General features: G+C 39.8%; 1 protein-coding gene across 2 annotated transcripts in view; it reads left to right on the forward strand.

Annotated features, from left to right (window-relative positions):
* The first annotated feature begins 1,669 nt into the window (after positions 1 to 1,669).
* myom2b (myomesin 2b) overlaps positions 1,670 to 21,533 on the forward strand; it is a 43,747-nt gene continuing 23,883 nt past the window's right edge. Inside the window, exons 1-19 of one of the 2 annotated variants that reach the window (XM_033639555.2) lie at positions 1,670 to 1,792; positions 4,570 to 4,673; positions 7,160 to 7,217; positions 7,354 to 7,508; positions 7,795 to 7,881; positions 12,112 to 12,200; positions 13,058 to 13,108; positions 13,259 to 13,423; positions 13,858 to 14,019; positions 14,926 to 15,067; positions 15,999 to 16,198; positions 17,161 to 17,214; positions 17,375 to 17,502; positions 18,725 to 18,908; positions 19,917 to 20,091; positions 20,172 to 20,293; positions 20,455 to 20,642; positions 20,760 to 20,886; positions 20,989 to 21,167. In XM_033639555.2, the coding sequence (XP_033495446.2) occupies positions 4,591 to 4,673; positions 7,160 to 7,217; positions 7,354 to 7,508; positions 7,795 to 7,881; positions 12,112 to 12,200; positions 13,058 to 13,108; positions 13,259 to 13,423; positions 13,858 to 14,019; positions 14,926 to 15,067; positions 15,999 to 16,198; positions 17,161 to 17,214; positions 17,375 to 17,502; positions 18,725 to 18,908; positions 19,917 to 20,091; positions 20,172 to 20,293; positions 20,455 to 20,642; positions 20,760 to 20,886; positions 20,989 to 21,167 (2,349 nt within the window). In that variant the 5' untranslated portion in view covers positions 1,670 to 1,792; positions 4,570 to 4,590. The remainder of the gene's footprint in view (positions 1,793 to 4,569; positions 4,674 to 7,159; positions 7,218 to 7,353; positions 7,509 to 7,794; positions 7,882 to 12,111; positions 12,201 to 13,057; positions 13,109 to 13,258; positions 13,424 to 13,857; positions 14,020 to 14,925; positions 15,068 to 15,998; positions 16,199 to 17,160; positions 17,215 to 17,374; positions 17,503 to 18,724; positions 18,909 to 19,916; positions 20,092 to 20,171; positions 20,294 to 20,454; positions 20,643 to 20,759; positions 20,887 to 20,988; positions 21,168 to 21,533) is intronic. The other variant, XM_033639606.2, reaches the window with a different exon arrangement.

Consider the following 21,533-nt stretch of genomic DNA (forward strand, 5'->3'; position numbering starts at 1 on the left):
CCCAGGGGTTCCTTTTAAATAATGACTCATTATAAGCCAATGTGTAAAATTAAGCATGTCAGGAGACTAAAATGAGAGAGTAATTAATCTTGCTATGTCTCCAGGGATTGCAATGTCAAAAAGTGTTGCCTGGAAGAGTCAAAATGTCATAATATCCACTTGGAAGACGCAGAGATTCATCATACAACAAAAGTACCCTCACACTTTCAAAAACTGTTATTTCTTTCTTGTCCAACTTGCTGAAAATGTACCACCATCTCATTACCCTGGAGCCCTGGCTTACCAGTGTCTCACTGTCAGCCAGCAACATAATGTCCTAAAATTATCACTGGGCTTTGGTTACAGAGTGTACATCCACATGACCAACAGAGGGCTCTTTTCGACCACAGACGTCAGTACTGTACACATTGTACACATACACATGCCGGCACGCGAACAAACACATACACACACAAAACAAGCAAAAGGACAAAGAGTAAACAAAGACTACAGAAGTGAACATAAGTCCATTGATGCTTGCATGGACTGACTGGAGTTTATAAATATTTTAGCCATATAAGACGTTCAAGATTTATTAAGGCAAATTAAACCATATATAGGAACAAGTCATATGTCTCATGTGTCTGTATAATTTTCAATGCAGAGTCCCACTGACTCTTGGTGACTCTCCCCTCTGACATTTTAATCTCTTAACAAAATGCTTTTAATGTAATTTGTATTTTAATTAATTAGAAATCATAAATACTGTATTTTGCATATATGATGATGATTATTATTTGATATTTAATCATTAATTTGATGAGAGTGCGACCTCGTAAGTCCAAAAACCTAAGCTGCTTGAGTTTGTGTCGCCTTGGTAGCTGTTGTTCACACTCTTCTCCCATTCACACATCACACGCTCCTCCCTGAGCCCCCATCCTGTCACTCTCTCACTCCTCTCTTTCCGTTTTTTCCCCAAGTGTAACTCCATGTTGTCCCATCCTATGATTTCGCCTCAGATGTGAAATGTGTTTCACAGCTCCTCCACTGTGTCAGGAATAGTCGAGCTGTAACTGTAGCTAGTTTTATAAATAGGCCTTGGCCAAAGTTCAGCATGCGACACAGTGTCTGAAGACGCTTCTGAGTGCAGATGGAGAGAGATCTTAAAGAGGGGCTTGGGAACTGTTTGAAATGCAGCTATAATGATTTAACTGTATATGAGAAACAGCTGTACACTGTAGATGTACTGTATGTTGCAACATTGAATGTAAAGTTATTTTTCAGAGTTTAAAGGTACATGCTCTCTAAGCTCTGTAATGCTGTCTTTAGTATGTTTTATTATTCAAGAAATATGCAAGTGTGGCATTGAAGAAATTAAGCTGACCAGCCCTGTTGCCGTATTGCTGCCTATTCTGTAGAGCTAAAAATGCAACTTGAACATGTGTAGCACTGCCCACCCATAACAGATTCTCTGCATTGTCTGGATCAGCTGGTATACTTGAATAACCAGTTGTTAAGCATCACTTGTTGTGCTAACATCCCAGAAACCAGCAATTGTGCCAACATACTCATCCACCAAAAACTGTAATGGGCAAACCCTGTTAATCAAATAGTTGACTGGTTCTAGTGGCCCACAGTCTTGAAGGATACTGGTTATATATAGGCAGCTCTCTCTCCTTATAAGGCCTCAGGGAGAGGCAGGTGGGGGTCGTTGGAGACGGGTGGTGGTTTTGTTGGCCTGGTACTTGGTTTAGGCTGACTCCCTGTGGATTCAGGCTGACAACCGAAGTCGCTGCAAAGGAAATCTCAAGGGGTAAGAAAACTGTATTTTTATTATCTGGTTTGTTTCTCTCACCTCTGTATCCTCAGCTTTTTGATCTACTTTTGTTTCAAACATAGGTGTTGCAGGTGGGATCAGTAGGGTGGAGGGATAGTGAGCAGATTAGGGCAAGACCAAGTGGCCCCTAACTGAAGCTAATAATACTTGAAGTGATGAATTACAGGATATATGACTTGCGAAGGATTAGCTAAAATTCAGTTTGTAGAAATGAGTTAACCACTGTTTTGAGATTTATGGCTAAAATTGCCTTGTTTGACACAAGAAAGATCTCTGTGTTTATCATAGACTGTTAATTGGTTAAAATGGATTCCCATTGGACAGTCAAATTTGGTAGGGACATTTGAGACTGTTGCTTCAGTGGACAAAAAGCTGATGTGTAATTCAGGGATTTATAATGTGTGGATTTTATTTGAGCTTTAATTTTTGAATTAAGGAACTAAGAATACAAATCAGCCATTATTATTCCATTGTATTCCCATTGTCACTAATTAGCACACAGCAAGTGTTTGTATTGAAATAGCAACCGTTATTGCAAGTTGCAGGATTTTAGAGGTTTTATGGTTCTCAATTTTAGAGGTTTACTTTTACAGAGAGAGAGGCTCGGGTGTCATTTGGCAGGCGTTTGTGCTGTTACAGTTATGGCTGTACCGACGGAGGCAGAGAACAGCTCCAGGGGTGCAGGGCTAATGGGACGAGAATATGACCTATCTGCAGTGACCAGTTGCCTGAGGGCAGCTGAGTTTAATGTGGATTTTCTTTGGAAGCACAGTGTGTTCCTGTGTCTGTTGGCTTTGATTTTCGATTTTGTGACATCTGCTTTAGAAGTTGCTTCATAAATAAACTCTACTTACAAGGTGTAACTGGGAGTTAAGTGATTTTAGTGGTGCAGCTCAAAGACTCTTTTGGACAGGCTGGCTAACTGATCCTTGAGTAGGGGTGAAGTGTGTGCAACCACAGAACATTTTCTATGACAGCTTAATAATTTGGGGGCTCCTCTACAGCACAACCACGAGATTCAACCAGGCATTTACCTGTTATCATTGACTTTAGGCGTCAGAGGTTAGGGCATTATGATGTAATGTGTCTGATTGATTGGCAGGTTGATTGGCAGTTTTGGGGCATAATAAGTGAGTTAAACACTCTGAGGTTAATGTTTGAGTGATGTGGAAGTAGGAATGCCTTTGCCAGCGGAGCATGTCTCAGTAGCTTTCAGGGTTAGGCTGGGCTGGGAGATCCGCGTCATGTTTCACCTGACCTTATTTCTGGTCTCTGAGGACTTAGGTGATGTAAGGCAATTATGTTCCAATGCCGCTATGACTGCATGATGTAAGACAAAGTTATGCTCTTCCTCTGCTCTATGCACTGTAAAACGTATTCATGTCACACACACAGCAACTTAACTGCCAGTGGGGCATGTGTGGCAATATTCCCCTTTCTTTCTTTTTTTTATATTGGGTAGTATCAGTGTTATGTTCACACCATGTTATGTCTCAGTCTTCTTGCTAGTGCAGGATGTGTCATACGAACAGTAGAAATGTATTATCATAACAGCTATTATTTTACAAACCCCACACTAAATAACTGTTCGTGTTTAATTTAGTTACATTCACTTGTCTTTAAAGTGGAAACCAACAACTTTTCAACTTTCACCTGAAGCATTTTTTAAGTGGTTTTATTGTTGAAGCTGCTGACACAAAGACAACCAGATTCAGTTTTCCTCAGAGTCAACACCGGACACATTGCATTTGTTTTCACATTACTTTGGTTGTTCCTCTGACTGCCAATTCTGTTATTGGGGATAGTAACTACAGCAAACTTACTTTTATACTCTTTGGCAACTGGGGATAGCTACCAGGAAAAACAAAGGCGCTATCCGTTTTCCTGTTTTAGTAGCGCAGTAGTTGACGTATTTCCTTTGTGCCATAAATCAAGCCTTAATTTTCTCCAGAGATTGTACACAGTGGCAGACAGAATTGCAAAGTGAAAGCGAGGCCCATACAGAACCAGTCTAAATGCAGCTGATGTCATTACTTTATAGCCATACATTGTGCAATCAATATTTACTTCATAATATTAAATTACAGCAACGGTGTCTTTTTAAAGTGGAAAACAACAGTATTCACAGTCCCCCACTGTATGTAAAACCAATAAATATACAACTGCTCGTGCAGAATTTGGAGCTGTCAAATTGATGGATGGGCTTTAGTGCAGCTGTACTGTCAGTGGTTGTTATATTACTGGTCCAACAATAGTCTATATCCATGCCTTTTGTTTATGTATATACACGTGTGTCTGTGTGTCTGGTGTCGTTAAGTTAATATGGTGTCACCTTGTCATTCCTGAAGCTGACAGTAGGACCGCTGTGTTTGTGTGTGACAGTGTTTCCGACTCCTCGTGTCCAAATTCCAGGAGGGCTTTTCTTTTAGCAGTGGTCGAGGCAGTAAACACAGATATATTGTCTCCATATTTTACACTACACGTACTGTTGCAAAGCACTAAGTCATTAATAGTGAGAAATGTAGGGCGTTGTATCTAAAAGCTCCAATCACTCCAAGTTAATCATCTCTTCTTCCTCACATTTGCCTTCATGACCGTGTCTAATTCCTGAAGTCACGTCGACAGTCCTTCAGAGTTGGTAGTCTCATGTTTGTGTCTGTGGGCGTAAATGTGTCGCTGGTCTGACTTGTAAGTGGGGTCTACTGTACTTTGTTACCATGTCAGTATGTGTGTGTGTGTTACTGGTCCAACAGGTCAGTACCTACAGTGTCACCATGTCAGCGTTGATCAAACGTGGGTCGTACAACCATGAATACCAACACAAACAGAGGAAATATGTGGTTAAAGAGTACAGCAGGTATACTCTAAGGCTAATTACAACTAAAACATTAAACTAACAGTAGTATTGTAACAGTAATAAGCTTTGACTAGGTTAAAACAGTAAAGCTAACCTGGTTAACAGTAAGCTGCTAACATCAAGAGCAAATTAACCCTGAGCTGGCCAAGCTTAACTTAAAAAATGGTTTTCACAGCTGATGTCCCAAATTTATTTCTAAAGGGATATGAGGGCTTATCAAAGCTTTTTTTTAAAATTGATCATTAATGGCTATGTTGAGATAAATGTAATTTTAGTGTTTTTCTCATGTTTCAGAGTGGCTTTCCAAACTTTAAAGCAGCAAAAGTCTTATACTGATGCTTTTTCTAAAGCTATGATCCGAACCACCACGGGAAGTTGTCGATGCAGACTGATTTGTTAGATATATAGTTTAACTTAGCTATACTAATTTTAACATAGACCTCTTTGGGAAGCTGTATTATGTGAAATGTTAAATTTTGATTGAATCAAGATCGAGTAAAACGACAACAAAAACACATCCTTAATTTCCCCTGTAGCAAACTGACTGATGTCAATTCAAGATAGTCCAACATCACGGGGAAATAATCTTTTGCTTATAGATTTTCTGTCACATTGCTGTGATTTGTAGCTATGTAGAAAGTGTGTTTGTTTGTGTGTGCTGTGTTTCATGTTTTTATTTACCATTTTAAATTCTTATTTTTTCTGCTGCTCACCTCTTACTGCTTCTTTTTTAATCTTTGCTAATAAGCAGCTAATGGGCACAAGTCTGACCTTTGTTAAAGGAGCAGTGTGTAGGATTCAGGGGAATCTATTCCAAAGGTATGTTTTCATCAGTGTATGATCAACTGAATCTAACAATCCTTGTGATTTTGTTATCTCAGATTGAGCCATTTATGTCTACGTAAGTAGTAGCGCCTCTTCTAGGGAGCATGCCATTTTGCACCGCCATGTTTATATACAGTAGCCCAGAACAGACAAACACTGGCTCTAGAGGGGGCCTTTCACAGTTTTACATTACCAGAAGGCCACCGTAGGTTTTTTACACGCTTGGAGAGGGAGTAGTTAGGGGAAGGATATTGAGCTGGTTGCAATCTGCAGCCTCAACACAAGATGCCACTAAATCTTACACCCTGCTCCTTTAAATGAGGTCTGCTCACTAAGTTTGACGGAGTGTGCACTGACAAGTGTTGGATTCTTTTCCTCATGTAGAGGTAGTGATTCTGCTCATGTAGAGCTCACTTCCCTGACTGATTTCCTAATCCTTTTATTTTAAACTCAAGTAAGTATAAAGCTTGTATGTGTAATGTGCTCTAAGCACTGATTGACTGATTTGCTGGTCAAATATAAGTTTACTATTTCGTGCTCATTATGATCATAACAGACAACAATTTCATGCACATTTAAAGAACCAAAAAGACATAGATAGATGATATCTTTTAGAGGTTGAGGTGAAAAAACGTGAAGTTCTTTTTTTTTCCCCGCAACTCTCCTCTACAGAGCAGCACACTGAAATTTGGATACCACCACAAATCTCACAGTAAATGCTCGTCATACCCCACATGCATCACAAGACATGACTTTTGGTCATCTTGCTCTCGTAATCTGCAACGTGGTCCTTCAGCCTTGGCCTCATCACAGAGGTTCCCACACCAACTGCTTTGCTGGGCACTCCCCGCCATTTTGTGGTGACAGTAGTGGAATGACATCATGCCTGGAGACTTTATGGACAACAGTGATGCAAGACATGGACACAAGGCTTGACACTACTGACTGTGTCTCTCCCGCTGACAATCTCCAGCTCTCAGGCAACGGGCATGTTGCATGAGACTTCAATGCCTTAAGCCTGTCAGAAAAATATCCTGTGTGAAAATTAAATTTAGTTTATAATCCAAATAAAGTAAAAACAGGCACAGCAGCCCATGTCCCAGCAAGTAATAGGTAGGATTGTTGGATCAGTACTGAGTGACTTTACTGGTAATTTCAAATTTCAGTGCGCTCCTCAGAGGAGAGAAGTCAGCTGGCCTGAAGAGTCTGCTAGAGGCCTCCATCTTCGCTCATAGACCTTTGATTATAATGGATAACTTCCTTTCTTTATTTACAAATGTGGAATCAGATTATAAGTTCTGTTAAACACTGGCCACAGACTGCATACAGCCTTCTCCACATATCAAAACAAACTAACACACAGCACTGAAGCTTCTTTGGAAGCTTGTTTTTTTGGGCTGGTAGGCACCTGAATACCTAAATACTCAACACGCCCCAATTAACCTTCAACAGCAAAGGCATTTTTTCCATACACATACTGTAGTTATTGTATTGAAACCAGTGATACTTGCTGTAAATGTTATTTGGGCACAGATGCACCCTTACATGAGTCTAATGTGAAATCTTCATGTACAGAGAATTTGTTCAATTCTCAGCTCGTGTACAAGGAAAACATTGTTCTCCTGAATCTGTGTGAAAACTGACTCACTGTTTGTCTTTAGTTCTGAGGCGATGGAGGAAAGCTATGAGTACAAAACCAAGGTTCATGTCCAGGAAATGGTAAGAATCTCTGAACTTTTCAATGACAGACAATAGTAGTTGAATCACACTGTTTTAAAAATGTTTATCTATGGTGTTTATTGTTTATATGTTAGTATTGTTTGTTTAGTATTGGTATTTTTGTTTACCTGTTTAGGTAAAGACAAAGAGGCTGGACAAATATGTGCATGAGGAGCCTATGATCAGGGGACCAAAGTTCCTGGTCAGACTCAGATCTCACACCGTGTTTGAGAACACCCCAATCCAGCTCTTCTGTACCGTTGAGGGCTACCCCATGCCCTCTGTAACTTGGTGAGTAAGAACTAAAGACATGTTTTTCTCTTAACCCGGTTATGTAGTACTAAACTGACAAAATGCACCATTTAAAGGCAGACTTTATTTTTTACAGTTACTCAACAGTATGAGACTCAACACTATTTCATGAGGATATGTTGGCCTATCACCGCTCTTTCCTCTCTTCATTTAGATTTGATAGCAATCTGATAGTAGATCTTAGTAGTGATGTTAACAAAGTTAGAAATGTCTGTTATGTCCACTTGTCTTGATGCTGGTGAGCTGTAATCTTCCTCTGTTTCAGGTATAAAGATGGTACGATCCTGGGCATGTCCTCTGGACAGTACCTGGTTAAAGCTAAAGGTGGAATGCACACTCTAGAGATCCCAAGGTACAGTGAGTCAAAAAACACAGAATTATTTAACAAGTCCCCTGTGGACTTCTTGATAAGCAGGCTTTCATAAGAGAGGGGCACTCCACCAGTTTTATTCATGGAGGTCAGTTCACTTACTTCTTTGGAGGAGACCTGCCTCATAAACTGCAGATACGGATTTTGAAATGAAATATGCTATTGAGTTGCATTATGTGTATGTTGGATGTATAATTTTTGAAGGTTAACCCACAGTAGAGGTTAAACATTAAGGTATTTCAGCCTCTGCCTCTTTTTTTTTTTTTTTTTGGATATGACTCTCACAAGCCCCCTGACATTATGTATATGTGCGCTCTTAAAACACTGAAGTGACCCATAGCACCTTATTTTCTACGAAGCATGCAGAGGCTCACATGAAAAATGAGACACATTTGTGTCACAGCAGAGAGTTGTCATGGTTTGTGGCAGTACAGTGCACTATTAATGGAGCTGTATGAGACATTCAGAGAATATCTATGATTCAGAGTCTGCACATGGGTCACAACATGGCGGTGGCTGATGCTGTGAATGGTGCTAACTTGATAAACACTGCTAACGATTGTCTTACATTAGGCTTATTCGAGGTGAGCCAGGCCTGCGCAGAGTTGACCACCAACAGTCATCACACAATCCATGCTGATTAGATTTGTGTCCGACTTGATCCTGAATTGCTCCAATGTCATGCACATGAGGACAACGATAACTAGAGCTAGGCGGCTGTAGTTTTTGAACCAGGTGCTGCAGTACCTCTCCATTGACTGTAAGGCTGAGGGCATGATGGGAAACACCAAAAAGAGCTGATTGACTCTCAGTTTTGACCAGAAAATCCAATTTTTGTGTGTAATTGTAATATTTAAAGCTCGATTGTAGGCTGTTAGTCTAAAGTTGTGCAATGAAGGTTTAATCAGTTGACAAAAAAATCTCGTTTGGTTGATAATAAAACTAGAGGTTAGAACATGGTCTGCAAACTACAAATGGATCTTCCTGTAGAAGGTCGTTGGAAACTCTGACTTGACAGCAGCTTTTATTTATCGCCACCTGATCTCATCTACATTCCAGGTGAGGTGCAGTTCAACTAAAACGGGCCTATTGTTACCTGCAGGGAAAACTGAAGGATGGGCGCTATGCTTCCATAATGATGCCGTCCTGATATCAGCCTTAAACGCTGTACAAGCACAGTGCAGAGCGACAGCAATTAGCTAGCCAGTGGGACAAACTCACAGGGACTCACATACACTAACATGCACATGAGGCCGACACATCTACCACAACAACCCAGACAGAAGCTCGAATTACAAAACATACAGAGGTAGCGTGACTTCATTCTGTGCTCAGGACACCAATACTATATCTTTACATAGCAAAAAGTGGTTTGCTGCTATATTAATTCACTGAATGTCGCATACAGAACCTTAAAATGCAGCAATGCTCCAACAGAATTTATAATAAGAGGACTAAAATCTGATGTAAACAATGCAAGTGCCTCAGCAGTTCAAATTGAGGTTTACCAAATGTTTAGAAAATACATATAATATAGGATACAATTCATATTTGTGAGAAACTGTTTGTGTACAATGAGAAATCCAAATGGCTGTCTTTCACTAATCATGTCCATTTACTGGGTGTAATTCCACTTGGGCCCCTGACTGGCTTATCACCTATCCTAACACTGCGTATTGAATCATCAGAATGCCTTTCTGGTCAGTCCCATAAGGGTCACTACACAAATTCAAATTAAAGTAATAACGTCAGAGTCAGCTGACTGACTGCTCTCCCTCCAGTCTTAGGAAGCTCAGCTGTTCCGAATGCTGACCTCGGTGCTACGTGATCCTCCAGGATTCTTTTAGTCATCACCCTCCGTGGATCCAGTCACCTTTGGCTCCTTCTGTCTGATACTCGCACACAGTTCAGCCAACAGCAATTACTCCCTGTAGAAAACTACTCCCTCCTAAGTTGTATAAAGCGCACAAGACTATTTGAAAGATAACCACTAACACTGAAGGATGTGTGTTTTAAGTGAAAAACAAATTAGAAATAGGCTGGAAGACCTTAGAGGATAAATCTCTTTTGAATTACAAATTACAGTACCAGCAGCTTGTCGTAACTTTAAGCCTGGCTCATGACAGACAGAAAATGCAGAATTCCTACCCCCCAACTTCTCAGCCCTGAATCTTTGGCATTCCTGCAAACCCCCTCCAACCACCCCCTACACACACACACACACACACACACACACACACACAGGGTTACATTTCTGTGCATTTGAAGGATTTACTGAATGCTACTATGAATCAAAATTAGAATACATCTGCTGCTCTCTCTCAGCTCCCCACTGCAACTCGCAGTAGTCACTTCCTCCAGTTTTGTCAGAGTCATCTACTTATAACTACATCAGCCTGTGCATTCTGCGTGGGTTGAAATTCCCAAGTTAGCTGATACTGCTGTAATAAGAGGTTGTGGAAAGGTTGGTGAGAAGAGCACCAGGAAGAGACAGAGATACAGAGAGGGGGCAGAAAGATCAGGAGAGTAAAGTATAAAATTGAGAATGAAACAAGAGATTCACCTCCAAGGTTGAGGTCGGTCTTCTGGTCATGAATACATGAGATGCATTGACAGTGAGGCTTTGACCCCTGTAGCAGCTCTCATGTGCCTCTTTCTCACTACATCTCCCCAGCGTGCACCTTAGCCTGTAAATACAGTTTTCTAGAAGATTGTGCAGTTTGCTTGGGGCTTGTTAACACTGTCTAACATCAGTGGCCATATGGCTTTAGAGGGAACAAAAGCAGCAACATTAGAGAATATCAATGGCATGCTTCCTTTAAATCATGCATACATCTTCTTTACATTGGCTTTCATCAAGTTTAGGATTTGTTTTAAAGTTCTTGTTTTCACATATGGAGCCCTGCATAGTCAGGTACCTGTCCACATATCTTACCTGTTCCATTCTTACATCACCAGTTGGTCATTTAGGTCTTCTGACTAGGACTTAGGGTGCTTTCACACTTAGTGCTTTGGTTCGGTTCAATCGAACTCAAGTTCGTTTGCTCCCTAAGTGCGGTTCATTTGGACAGTTGGGGTGCACACCAAAACAGCTGGGCCGCTTGTAAATGCTGCCGTGAGAACAAGAACCAACTCTAGGCAATTATGCAACTTAATTACAAAATTAGTCCCTGATTCAGACCAAAGCAAGACAACTCTAGGTCTGAAAGCACCCCTAGTGGTTTTCCCTCAACTTAAAACAAAGTTGTTTGTGCCTTTAAAGTGGTGGCTCTGACACTGAAACGCTTTTCCTTTAGATGTACGATCTGCAGTCTCTGTTGATGCTTTTAAAAAGCAGCTGAAGACTCACTTATTGAAACTGGCCTTTGCTTCACCTCAAGCTGTCTGGTGTCTGTAATTGTATTTGCTTTTAAGGTCTGTTGTTGCGTATGTGTTACTGTTTGTTTCTTTTTACTGTTTTTGGCCCTTTTTAAACAATTTCACTCCTGTGAAGCGCTTTGTGCTTTTGCTCTATGAAAAGTGCTATACTAAATAAACTTGACTTACTTAATTTACTTGTGTAAGAGACACAGAAAGCGTTGTACAACATCTTATAACTTGACCACAGCTTGCATTTTGCAGCTTGTAAAATAAGCATTTCTGAAAATGTGACTGAAAACCACTGTCATCTTTTTACCAAGAAAAGACCATATTACAGCTTAGTGGCACCATCTCGTGTCATACCTCTATTGCCAAGTCTCGTCCAAGCATCTATCCAACCTGGCAGTGCTGTAGATTCTTCTGTATATGCGAACAGGGATTTACTCAATCTTGACTCTGCCCACTCAGCTGCTGATTATCCCCGGCAACATAATGCAATCATGTGGGAAATTATTGCTCATTTGGTGCATTAGTTTCATACACATTGTAAAAGCAAATCCCTACTGGCACTCCTTCAGTGGTTTACAGTTATTCCTGTTGGAGCAGGTCCTTGTGTGTACAGTACATCTGGTATGTAGGCATTTAGTTTGTTTTTGCAGATGACTGTACACATTACTTAAGACTCACATAAACATCCAGGGCTTAATATGAGGTGACTAAGAACCTTGACCCTGACTCATGTTGTCATTTACACGCTTTAAGAAATCTTTTAATCAAAATACGGTATGATTCTTAAGAGAGTCTCGATAGGTATTCTGACCTGGAAACTTGTGTTTTATTGTGTACTTATAGATGCACCACTGATGACACCGCCCAGTACACTGTTGTGGCTTCTAACTCCCATGGACAGGCTTCGAGTCAGGCCACCGTCATTGTCAAGAGTAAGTTCTTCTATGTGACTACCTTTTATCTGATGCTGTAGTTTGGACACAATGATAAACTTGATGAAGAGTTGTGGGACCAACTCTTACAGAGCTGAAGCTGTGCTTTATTACATGTTATCCTGGAAAATGTCTCCCACTCACTCCATGACGTGCTGATCAAACACAGAAGTACATTCAGTGCAAGACTCATTTCTCCGAGATGCACTACAGAATGCTACAGGAAGTCATTCCTGCATGTGGCCATCAAACTTTATTGAATATTCATTGTATACATTAACAAATGGATGGCGGCCTAAATACAACAAAGTTTTCAAGTAGAAAGCATTTGTTTATGGTCATTTATTAAAAATATTTTCAATAATTGCAGAATTGTCATTTTTACCCATGTCTTTATTTTTCATAGGGAAATATATTCCGACCCATAGCCAACCACAAAAGCCTTAGTGAAACTAATTGTTCACCCACATGTTCTGTGACAGTGCACCAGCTATAGAGCCTTTCAGCAAGTGCAGAACAGATTGTACTGTGCATGTGTTGTACTCCAATGATATGACACGATGTGATGCTGTGTCCCAGCCTTTATTTAGTAGCGTTTAGTAGCTCCACACCTTCAACCAAAAATAGTCATCCTGGGTCACTTGTGGCTCTGAAAATCCAAGATAGCCACGGCCAAAATGCTAAAATCTAGGCTTCAAAATGGGAGTCCAGAAAACAAATGTGTGACATCATGATGGCTACGTCTGTATTTTTATAGTCTATGATTACCATCTGTCTGCCTGTTCACCAGTTCCTTAATCGTTATTATTACCACTGTCTGCTGCTAATGATGAATTATTGTTTTTTTAATCACTTAGGGTTCAAGCAGGAAGAGGAGTCCTGTTCATATGCATGGCTGCCTTTCTTACGTAAGCATCATATTTACCTCCAGCTCTAAATGTGTCCAGAAATTACGAGCTCAGTACCTCGACTATAAAATGTGTCTCAAGATGTTGCCACCAGCCCTGGTCCCTTCTCTCACTCATTCTCTGTTTCTTCCTTTCCCTGTGATCTCTCAGCCGCCATGCTTCCCCAGATCCATTACACTAAAATCCACATTACCTTTCTGGATAAGTTTGGCCCAGTGTTTGCCTCTGAGGGAGGATCTGCCACGCTGACTGCTACCATGACCCTGAGTCCCAACCTGGCCAACCTGCAGCCTGAGGCACAGTGGTACAGAGATGGTAATGGTTATAAAGGAGCATTTTATGACTAAGTAATTACACTTTAATTGCTGGTAATATATACTGCCTGCCACAGCGACTAGCAGACCCAATCTAGTCGACATGCAGCCAGAGGCACAGCAGTGGAAAAATGGGAATATGTTACAGACACTCTTTTCATTGCTTATTAATTATAGTGGAAGAAGTTAAATAGACTCCAGCGATATACCCCCAGTTCATGAGTAGTTTAATTTGCTGTGTGTGTCCGTAGAAATTACATAAAAAGGTACCATGTGGGATAAAAGCAAATTGTAATAGTTTCAACTTTTACATTCAGAATTAGTCAAACCTCATGCATAATCTATAGAGACAAATTGTGACATCAATTAAGAATGGGGTTTTCTCAGAATTATGCAGGAAGGTACACCGAATTGATGATCCTGTCTCATTTCCAGACGAGCGTCTGTTTGATTCGAAATGGGTGAATATTACCACTGGCAGAGGAGTCAGCACCTTGACTATTCCACACCTGTACAAAGATGATGAAGGCCTCTACACGCTGCGCATGGTGACTAAGGGAGGCAGCGCAGAGCACAGTGCATTTGTCTCTGTCGCAGGTAACGGAGAATCATATTGGGTTTTTATTTTATTGTTATTGATTTGCTGTTACCAGGATGCAACAAATTGTACAGAGCTCTGTTAATATACTGTTTTATATTGTATTACTTAAGTCTTGTTTCCATCAAGCAGTCCAGTTCAGTTTGTTACACATTAGACCGATTATTTTTCCATTGTCAAAAGTTGTGGATGTTGCAAATAGAACCACTCCATCCTGTTTTTCATGTTGAGTTATCGAGCACACTGACCCAGTAATAAAAGGAAATATAATTTAATTTTCTGTATGCCTCAAAGGCTATGGCCCACAGCTACCAGCAACTTTTAAGGTAGACATTTTTCTTGCATACTACCCAATGCATACGTTGATGTTGTGAATCAATCAACACAACTTCAGTGTTACTATGATAACTCTGACCATTCTGTTTGTTTTTATTCGCTGCATGAAACACACTTCAGTGATGACTGGATCTTCAGGCACTTAAAAAATGTATCTGAACTGTGAATATTCAATTTCCTCACTTGGAGAAAAACAAATGTTGGAGCATTATTTCTGTGCGCTCTGGCGGCACTAAATCCCTGCTAAACACTCTAGCCTGTTTTTTTATGCTCTGAAATTGCTGCACAACCCTGTTCTGTGGACAGTCAGTGAGTTGTAGATGTCCCTCTGCATCGATGGTGAAGAAGAAATACAGTGAGAGCTGGATTATCTTCTTTTAACAAAACCCACCTACATAAAAAGAGTTCAGTCTGTGGTGGACATTGAACAGATCTACAGTTTAGGTACAGTACATGTCTGTACAGGTTACGTAAGTTTCTAAGGGCACTGTATGTGTAAGTGTTTGGTGGAAACGCGGCTTTACTGATGATATGATTATTAAAATACCTCTGTGTCACTTCCTGTGTAGATGGTCCTCCCCCAGTCCCTAATGCACCTGGTGCTCCTATGGACATCAAGATCCACGATGCCAATAGAGACTATGTCATCGTGTCATGGAAACCCCCAAATACCACCACAGAGGGACCAATCCTGGGATACTTTGTGGACAAGTAGGAGTTTCTGATAATAATCACCATAAATACATAAACTGACCAACATAAAGACTGATTACTGTAAGTCATCACACAAATGAAGGGGTTTATTGTCTTTAGGTATAGTACAGGGAATCCTTCCTTTTTCCTCTACACTTAACTACTCTACTCACGGTTCCTGTAGATCGTTAAAAGTCTTAAAAGACTTTGAATTCATTAATCTAAAAATAAGGCCCCAATTGGTATTGAAATGTCTTAAATCAATATTTCAAAAGTCTTAAAAGACATGGAAAGAGACATGGGAAGAAAGATTTGATTTTTTTTTTCTGCATTGTAAAATCTCAGTAACATCATCATTATCATCGAATCATTTGTAACATCTATTTTTATTTAATAATTTAACAATTGTCTATTGCATTAACGTCATGTAAATCAGAATTGTGGAACCAACAGCACTCATTTTGTTTCTGGCCTGGATGCTCAGAGCATATGATCCATAGATATCTGGACAATTTGGGGAAGTGCAAATTTACTTAAAACTGTCTATATAACCGAGATTTTGCAGCATGGCTGAAACTGTTACAAGGCTCGGTGTATTTTAAAGTTTTTTTCAACTTGACAGAAATCAAGGCACTGGAATCCCACATTCAGAGTAAGAAACACAAAATTGCCAAGTCATGTTTTAAGTTATAACAAATATTTGGCTAAAATTACCCCTAACCCCAATTGATGTGGGATCATGTTTTTGTTTTTTTTCTTACATTTTTCGTATTGTGAAAGTGGTCTTAAATTTTATTCTGAGTGGCATAAAAAAGTCTTAAAAAGTTTTTAATTTAACTTGCCTTAAACTGTAGGAACCCTATTACATTACTGTGCTTCTCCAAGCTCTACTCTGAAAATGTTTAACTCCTTTTCTCCTCTCCCCGTCTCTTTTGATCTTTGTTTGTAGGTGTGAGGTTGGAACTGAAAACTGGACTCAATGCAATGATCACCCCATAAAGATTTGTAAATACCCAGTGTCTGGGCTGTTTGAGGCACACTCCTACTACTTCAGAGTCAGAGCAGTCAACTCGCACGGCATCAGCAAACCATCCCGCATGTCTGATCCTATCGCTGCACTGGACCCCACTGAGTTTGAGAGGCTCCATGGTGGGTTTAACTGGATTAGTGTAGAGAAATGTCACCCCTGCCTTTTATATTACATCATTGGAAGACTTGAAGAAATGTGTCCTGTAGTCACTGACATGCCAAGTGTCTCTGCTGTTTTGGTATGTTTGGATGGAGTCTATAGTCATGATTTCTTACACTAGCATATCATTATATGTCTGTTTTACTTTCTTTCACTGAGTGGACACAAAAATGCCCTCAAAGTGATGTCTTCAAATTGCTTCATTTGTCCAACTAGAAGTCCAAAACTCAAAGACTCTCACATTTAAGAAACTGTAACCAGCAAATGTTTGACATTTTACTTGAAAAATAACTGAAACGATCAATTATCAACAGGAGGTGATTACATGTTTTTTTCAATCATCTAATTGTGCAGCTCTACGTGCCACATGCTCACTTTTTTATGTACAGTACTTAAATCTCTGAGCAGGTTCACAGTTTATTATGTCAACTCACTGTAGATGAATACAAGTTATGTTGCTGCTAATATGTTAATGAGATGTGGTTTAGGTGCGGTTACTGCTCAGCATCACTGAATTATAAAAGGCCTACAATTATGGTTTAATGTAGATTACATTTTACTACACTGTTTTATTTCAGTTAAGGAAAGTAACTTTTCTCTTTGTCTGTTCTATTGACATGGTCGACCAAACTGCTTTGTTTGACATTGCACAAAGTTTGGTTCATGCTTGAATGATGTTCCTTTTCTAGCGCAATCTTAAAATTTACAGGTCCTTTTGTCATCATTGATCAAAAACTCACATACTTTGATTCTATAATGTGAAGAACAGAGATATTTTCATCCCAGCAATCTTGATTTGATCAATTTTAAGAACCACAGAGCAAAACAAATTATTTTACCAAATGAACATTGAATGAATTTCTATAACTTCTACATGAACATACAGCAGATTGGTGAAAATTGTTTTTTAATCTTCCTGTAGCCAAAAAACTTGGAGGAAAACTAGATGTTGTGTCTTACCATGATGAAGTTGAAGGTGAGTTTTTAATAAAATTAACACATATCTATATATTACTGTATAATACCTATAAAATCCCTCTAGTACATTTGTATACAAAATAGGAGGAAAACGGTGTGTGTGTCTCATGGTGCAAGTGTGTACATGTACTTAATCATTTGTGTGTGTTTCTGTGTAGCTGAGGGAAAGCCTCCAGGTGCTCCATCAGGAATATCTGTCTCAGAAATAGACAGGACATATGTTGTTCTGAGCTGGAAAGGTCCTGCTTATTCCAGCAAGGCTCCCATGTGGTACTACATAGAAAAGGTAACAAACTTTTCCCTTATATTGTCACCAACGCTGCATTGAATACTACACTGTATATACAACTTGGAGCTTGAAGCTCATGGAGAGAATGCCAAGAGTGTGCAAAGCAGTAATCAGAGCAAAGGGTGGCTATTTTGAAGAAACTAGAATATAAAACATGTTTTCAGTTATTTCACCTTTTTTTGTTAAGTACATAACTCCACATGTGTTCATTCATAGTTTTGATGCCTTCAGTGAGAATCTACAATGTAAATAGTCATGAAAATAAAGAAAACGCATTGAATGAGAAGGTGTGTCCAAACTTTTGGCCTGTACTGTATGCTGAGGTTGTGTGTGCAAATTTATGATACTCCTCTCTCTTCCTTAAAGTCTAGGATTACTTATTCAGAGGCACATTAGAGTGATGTAAATACAGCAAGTGTGTTAAATGTGTGGATGACCGAGTATTTTTCTGTACCCTGCTAGATTTGGTCCAACAATATTAATTTTGTTTTTAAAGCTGACTTTTGTGTTAAACTCGACGTTTTGGGTGTCAAAAAGAAAGAAGCCCATAACTGACTGATTCAAAGTTAATAAAGCCAATATACTGACATCTGGCAAACTACACTTGTGGCCATACAACTAATGCTGTACTTACCAGTGTACATTCAAACTCCCAGGAGCAGCACCAGGCTTTGAAGCTAATTTGACATCACGGCCAGACAGTAGAATTACAACTTCCAGGTCTGTCATGTGATGCCAAAGGGCTCAATAAGACTTTTTCCCAGAGACTTACATTGTGAGAAAGATGTCTCTAAATCGTTTGATACATTTCTTACGGCATCACAACACTCATGAAATGACTCATTTCACTATCAGGATTTAATCCATTTGGTCTGCTAAAATTTGGAAAGTCTAAAAGACCTGCACAATTAAATAATTTCATCCCCATTCAAGTTAGTGGAGCACTAAACTGGAAGTTAGCCACTTGGTCAGCTAAGTCCAGAGTGCATTTGCTCTATGGGTCCAACAATGTAGACAACCTGGGTAATTTTATACTGAAGTCAAACTATTTTGGCTTTGCGCACCACTGAGCAACTTTCACAGGCATGAATGGGGCCCCCAGTGCTGTACCAGTTCTCTTTATACATCCATTTGTACACTACTGTTCTTCACTTCTCTAGAATATATGATTTTTCGTGTGATGAAATAGCAGTTTTCTGATGTCTCTGTCTCCCCACAGTGCATGGCAGAAGGTGGTGCGTGGCAGCGTGTTAACACCCAGGTTCCTATTCGATCTCCCCGTTACGCCGTCTTTGACCTAGCAGAGGGCAAACAATACCAGTTCAGAGTTTTGTCTGCCAATATCTATGGAAACAGTGAGCCATCGGAGCCATCTGCACTTATTGAGACTCTGCAGCTCAAAGGTCTGTTGTTGATGTCTTCAGTGGAATTTATCCACATTTTGAAGGGTAACTCTAGTATTTTTCAACCTGGACCCAATTTTCCCATGTTTTTCTGGGAACAAATGGAGACAATTTTTTTTAAACTGGTCCAGTATTGAGCAAGGGTGCTGCAGCAAGCACTGGCAAAACAGGCGGCAGTGCATCCATGTGGGGTATGTGCACACCGTCTGTTTACATCCACTAAAAGTGTCAGATTATTATTCCAATTGTCAGACAACATTTTGGAAGCAATCTCTACAGCGACGGACCTTTTTGTTAAAGAATAAGATCCTTTTTGTTAAACCAAAAAAAGCCCCAGTGCTATCACCAAAACCACCAGACTCCATTTTAATTAACAGTAATTTTAGCATGTATAGACCCAGGATGCTTTCACATATCACTAGGTTAATTAAGGGTTTATTTTAACTAAACCAGAGCTAGTGATTTTTGGAGTAGTGAAAGGAAAAACCAAAAAGGTTTTTTTGAGTTTTATTTTGTTTCTGTCCACTTTGAACGAAGTGTGTTTTACAATTATAAAATAACTGTTTATTTAAATGAAGTCTGGTATGTTTAGCCATAGTGATATCTGGTCTGTCTCAGGTTTAACAAAAATGATTTTTACTCTTAAACAACAAGGTCTATTTCTGGGATCTTTTCGATAATGTTGTCAGACACTGAAAATAACAATCTGAGCTCGTTAGTGGCAAAAACAAGCACTTTTGATGGACTTAAATTAATGGAACACACATACCCCAAGTGGATAATTACATTGCAGCCTGATGTGCAGCTGCCGGCTGCAGCCCTCTCTGTCAATATTGGACTAGTTTCAAAAATACTTGTCTTCATTAGTCTCTTAGACAAAAAAACATGGTGAATTAGGATCCAAAAAATACCCAAGTTACCCTTTAAGCTGGTGTTGCGTTCATTGTTATCACTTGTCATTTTTATCATTCATGTTAATTTTTTACATTTGCTATGTTTTGTCGTCAGGTGTGCCATCTGCTCCCGGTCAGGTGATTTCTACCAGGGAAACAGACACCTCTGTCCTCATCCAGTGGGCTGCTCCAAAGGAACCCAACAATCTGATTGGCTACTACATTGACCAGTGTGTGAAGGGCTCCAAGGACTGGACCTCAGCCAATCACAAACCTCATAGACACACCAAGTATGTTTTTCAACCAAACAACGTGCCTTTCTATAATAGTTGATTATCTTATGCTCATGTATGTGATTCTGTCTCTGCAGGTTTGTGGTTAGCGGTCTGACCACAGGAGAAACCTACATGTTCCGTGTCCAGGCGATCAATGAGCTTGGTCTGAGTGATGAATCCCAGGAGTCTGCACCTCTGACTGTTAAGGCTGCCCTCAGTCAGTATTCATATATTTTGATCATTATTGTCGATGATAATGGTGACAGTGATGATTATCTGCTTTGTAATATCTTGCTGCTGGACTGTGTTGATCATTGTGATGATTGTGATGATTATTATTGTAATCAAAAGTATTAAAATTCAGTATTGCCTTTTCAGCCCCCCCCTCCGTTCCTTACGACATTGCACTGCTTAACTGTGACGGTCATTCAATGGTTCTGAACTGGAAGAAGCCTCTTAACTCTGGAGGAGCAAAAATCAAGGACTATTATGTGGACAAAAGACGCAGCGGAACAAGCATGTGGAGGGAGATTCACATCCCACCAATCTCTGACAGACTTTACAAGGTACATTGATGTCTGTTCTTAAGTTCACCTGTTTTCTGTTGTTACTGGACGTCTACCTTAAAACATCCAAACAAACTGACTGGCATGTTAGTAACCATGGTAACCTTTTATTTACAGGTGGACGGCTTGACAGAGGGAGCAGTCTATCAGTTCCAGGTGTATGCAGCCAACTTGGCTGGCCTGGGACATGCTGCCAAACACTCAGCTGACTTCACCTGTGAGGCCTGGACTATGCCAGAACCTGGTTAGTAAATGTCAAAAACATGGAACCTCTACACGTTTAAAGCAATCATTCAAATGTCCACAAATATCTGTCTCTTCTCCTCTTATTCTGTGTGTCCTTCAGGCCCTGCCTATGACCTGTCTTTCAGTGAAGTGAGGGATAAGTCAGTGGTGGTCGAGTGGCAGAAGCCTATCTATGTTGGTTCTGGACCAATCACAGGTTATCATGTTGAGTATGCTAAGACGGGCACTTCTGAGTGGACCACAGCCAACGAGAAAGCTGTCAGTCACCGCTTCCACAAGGTTATTATGGTTCTTTATTTCTTTGAGCATAATAATCCGTTAATAATCACAGAGTTTAGATTCCTTGAGGGATTTTTAAACAAAAATGTCATTTTTTTTTGTTCAAACTTCTCAGTTGTTAATGGACATCTGGAAAAAAAAATGCTTTTAAGTTTTTTAAGTTGTGCCTCAAGTTTTTAAAATCTTATTTTTCTGTTTTCCTTATCGGACCTTTGTCAAAAAGTGTAAAAAAAAAAAAAAAAGTTTTAGGATCAGCACAGAAAAACCGACAGCATTCAAATTTATCTAACTTAGTGTGTAACTTTACTGTGTAAAATATTACTGTGGAGAAAATGGATGCTGGTGTTTATCGTCAGCACTGCTGAA

Source organism: Epinephelus lanceolatus, chromosome 2 (assembly GCF_041903045.1).
Source record: "Epinephelus lanceolatus isolate andai-2023 chromosome 2, ASM4190304v1, whole genome shotgun sequence".
Taxonomy (NCBI): Eukaryota; Metazoa; Chordata; class Actinopteri; order Perciformes; family Serranidae; genus Epinephelus; species Epinephelus lanceolatus.